The following is a 3,696-nucleotide window of genomic DNA, read 5'->3' as shown; positions in this document are numbered from 1 at the left end:
TGTAGCACAACACAGAAAAATTACAAATTGTCAATAGCTAGAAAATAGAATCAAATAAATGCAAGAAAAGTCCTACTGTTTGAACACCATTAATATCTAGGTCAGTAAATCCTGAGCATGGACAAAACCAGAAACTAAAATCTTACCTACTTCATTATCGTATCTATAAATATGTAATTCAGCTTATCAGGGTTCATTCATTCTTCTGTGCAATTCTTAATTAATGCCACTTGGAAATGCTCAGACTAAATTAGCAACTTTATATTTTATTTCTCCCTACAAGCTAAAAAAGACAATATTTCCTCCCTCTGTAATTAAGCTAACTTGGCTCATTTAAAATGCATTCTGAACAGAGAAAGAAGTTAAGAACATTTTTATTCCTTTAGCTCATGATATATAGTTTCAGCAAACTCTGCTAACACACTCATATTTATATCTAGTTCAATTTTTTTCATGTATCAGTCTTAATTGTTGGTATTTTTATAACAGCCTCACTCACCTATATACACATATTAGTGGAACTGTCAAAGAATATGTTTGATTAAGGAACCCAAGTATTTCCATAAACTTCTAAAAAAGCTTAGTATTATTTCGAGTAACTGAAAAGAAGCCATAAACTAAGACACTTCAATTCTTCAGTGAAACTACATTAGTTGGTAAAAGAGAACAAAATACATTTCACTGAATAAATCAAACATCTTGGTTTAGGTTTTCTTTTCAGTTAATCGAAAAAAGTTTTTCTATAAGTTCACCCGACAAAATTCAAATACTTATAAATGTCTTAAATTAAATATATATATATATATATATACACACACACACACACATCTTTTTTACCAAATGTCTAAATATATATATATATAGAATTTATAAATAGCATATTCTGTTTTTTGATACATCATGATATTACAGTAACTAAAAATTGAAGTTTATGGAATTGGTAGATCAATGCTTAACAAGGCCCGGCATGGCCAGGTGGTTAGGGCTACTCGACTCGCAATCTGAGAGTCGCGGGTTCGAATCTCCTACACACCAAACATACTCGCCCTTTCGGCCGTGGGAGCGTTATAATGTGACAGTCAATCCCACTATTTGTTGGAGTTGGCAGTGGGTGGTGATGACTAGCTGCCTTCCCTCTTGTCTTACACTACTAAATTAGGGATGGCTAGCGCAGATAGCCCTCGTGTAGCTATGCGCGAAATTCAAAAACAAACAATGCTTAACAAAAATGTTAATAAAACATAAAAGAAACTTACTGAAAAAATATGATGTTTAATACATGAGTGGCTAACTGTATAAAGTTTTTGACAATATTTCTGCTATTTACATTAATCATTCATTCTCTGTGTACTGAAAACAGACCTAATAAACTGATTATTCAGTTATTTTACTGAAGCATACAGAAATGTTAACAAACTATTGAAACATACGGCGACACAGTTAATACCCAAAAACATTTTGCTATTCCAAGTGAATATTAAATACCATATACCAAAACCCAGCTAGAAAAAAACATAGACGGTGATTATGCATAGTTCAAGCTGAGGATGCGATTCTTACTAACAATAACAGAAAAATTTGTGGTAAAGAGAAAAAAAAAGTTCAAACTGAGAAATAAAAACATGTTTTATAAAAACAAAAGACTTCCACTAATAATGAGATATTAGATGGACTGGAGAAGCTCTCATGTTTTACATCCTAAGAGAAAAATTTCTAATGATAAAAAACACGTTAAACTTTGTAAAGCAGTAAGTTTTTTTATTGGATTGTTTTTCTGAAAAGTAAATTTCTTCACAAACTGGTTGATTGCTGAACTATGTTTCTATTTCTATTTTAAAACCATGGAAGGATTTTAATTGGCCTATCACAGAGAGCTACTGTCATAACATAACTCAAACTGGCTTCCCAGAATGACTTTATTTCAGCATACAACAATGTCCAGTCCAATTTTACTTTTCAATGAAAATGTTAAATTTAATACTATAAAAACATACTATGACTAACTATAGATTTCTTTAAATAACTTAATACATTTTCCAGTGAATAACTAAGTTATCTTTTCACAAAAGATTGGGCATAAAAGAAAGCATAAAAAGAGCTGGCAATAATGGAGTTTCTTTACTTTACTGAACTTTAGCCACACAATTTTTTCATGCAAAAGTTTCAATTCTAATACATTTGCCCAACTATAATTCTTAAGCATTGAAAAATGTCTATTATCAATATATTCTCTTCAAAAAATTATTCAGGAAACATTGCAAGTCTAATCCCCTTCTACATAAAACTTTTCTTTCCTGGCTACAAAAAGCCATCAAGAAACTGAAACATGTTGTAATAACCTTAATCAGTTAGATAGAGCAAGAATTATTGTTTGTACATGTTCTGCTGTTGTTGAATTTTCATATTTTGTTTCTTAACCTTTATAACATTTATTTTCTTATCTGTATTTTAAATTCCTCTTAGTTTGACCAATAGAAGTACTACCACATTCACATTTTATTTTATAATTCACAGTTTTATCACTTAAATTGATTTTATCTTTGGTATTACTCAAAATTTGATTACTCTTATTCAAAGGTTAGAAAATAGGATAAAATTATTTCTTAAAAAAATTAAATAATTGCCCTGTCAATCCTGAAATATAAGATAAGATAAACACTTCCTTTTAAGATTTCTCATAAACAGATTTTAACATAGCATTTTCAACTGACATTTACCAATTTATTAAAGGATCTATGAACCATATTTGTTATGCATCCTCTTTCAACTTGTTTAATGTATATCTTTAAAGCACTGTAAACATAATAAAAAGCAGAAATTTTTTATCTATTATGTAATGATTTTTCTACAGAAGTATGTTGTACTTTATCTATTTGATATTATCTATTACACAAGAGTCTACCATTCGTACTTATGATAGATTTATTTTGAACTAGCATCATCTTTTTCCTTTTGAAAGCTCCATTTTGAGCAAATAAAATCCTCTCTCACAAAAAAGTCCATTTGCATCATATCTGACTGTTTGTTAAAAAAAAGAAAAGGTATATTTAACTTTACTTATAACTTTTTGCGAGTTTCCAACTTTATCCTCCTTAAAGGTCACTTCAACCCTATTTTACTTTATCTCTCAGATTACTGCGGATTTTTCATAAAACCCAATTCATCAAATTTTAATATACAATACACTGATAATCACTTTACCATGGAAATTAGGTGGAACATTTTCAGGTGACATCAAAACAATCAGTGGTTGGCCAAAATAACGTGGCATATGTTCGTAAGAATGACTGTTATCACTGTCAAGAATCAAAAATAGAGGCTTTCGGGTAAAAGGAAACAAATCTCCTGGGTAAAAGCTAGAAGAAGAAAAAAAAACACACTTTAGAAGTCTTGTTTTATATAAAACTGTCAGCACAATAATTTTTTGCAGTTGGTTTCTAATTAGCTTTTGATTTTATGTAATAAAGTAACACGTGTTAAGTATATGTAAGTGAAACCTTTAAATATTTCAACAACATATTAGTATACGTATTATGTAGATGCTTTAACCATCTGTGCAGTAAAATAATAAATGCTGCCATTTTAAATTTTTACTTTACTAGTTATGAAAACTATCAAAAAAATTGGCAAACTAATCAAAGTTGCATTTAAAGCACAGAATTCAGTAACTGCTATTTTCATAGGATTTGCCATGAT

The 3,696-nt window shown here is 29.6% G+C and overlaps 1 protein-coding gene across 1 annotated transcript in view; it reads right to left on the bottom strand.

The window, feature by feature from the left end:
* The window catches only part of LOC106459833 (protein SCAI-like), a 50,519-nt gene that overhangs the window by 8,008 nt on the left and 38,815 nt on the right, over positions 1 to 3,696 (bottom strand). Inside the window, exon 11 of the mRNA XM_013919501.2 lies at positions 3,202 to 3,356. Coding sequence (XP_013774955.1) covers positions 3,202 to 3,356 — 155 coding nt within the window. The remainder of the gene's footprint in view (positions 1 to 3,201; positions 3,357 to 3,696) is intronic.

Source organism: Limulus polyphemus, unplaced genomic scaffold (genome assembly GCF_000517525.1).
Source record: "Limulus polyphemus unplaced genomic scaffold, Limulus_polyphemus-2.1.2 Scaffold30, whole genome shotgun sequence".
Taxonomy (NCBI): Eukaryota; Metazoa; Arthropoda; class Merostomata; order Xiphosura; family Limulidae; genus Limulus; species Limulus polyphemus.
This window is presented reverse-complemented; position numbering and strand designations above follow the sequence as displayed.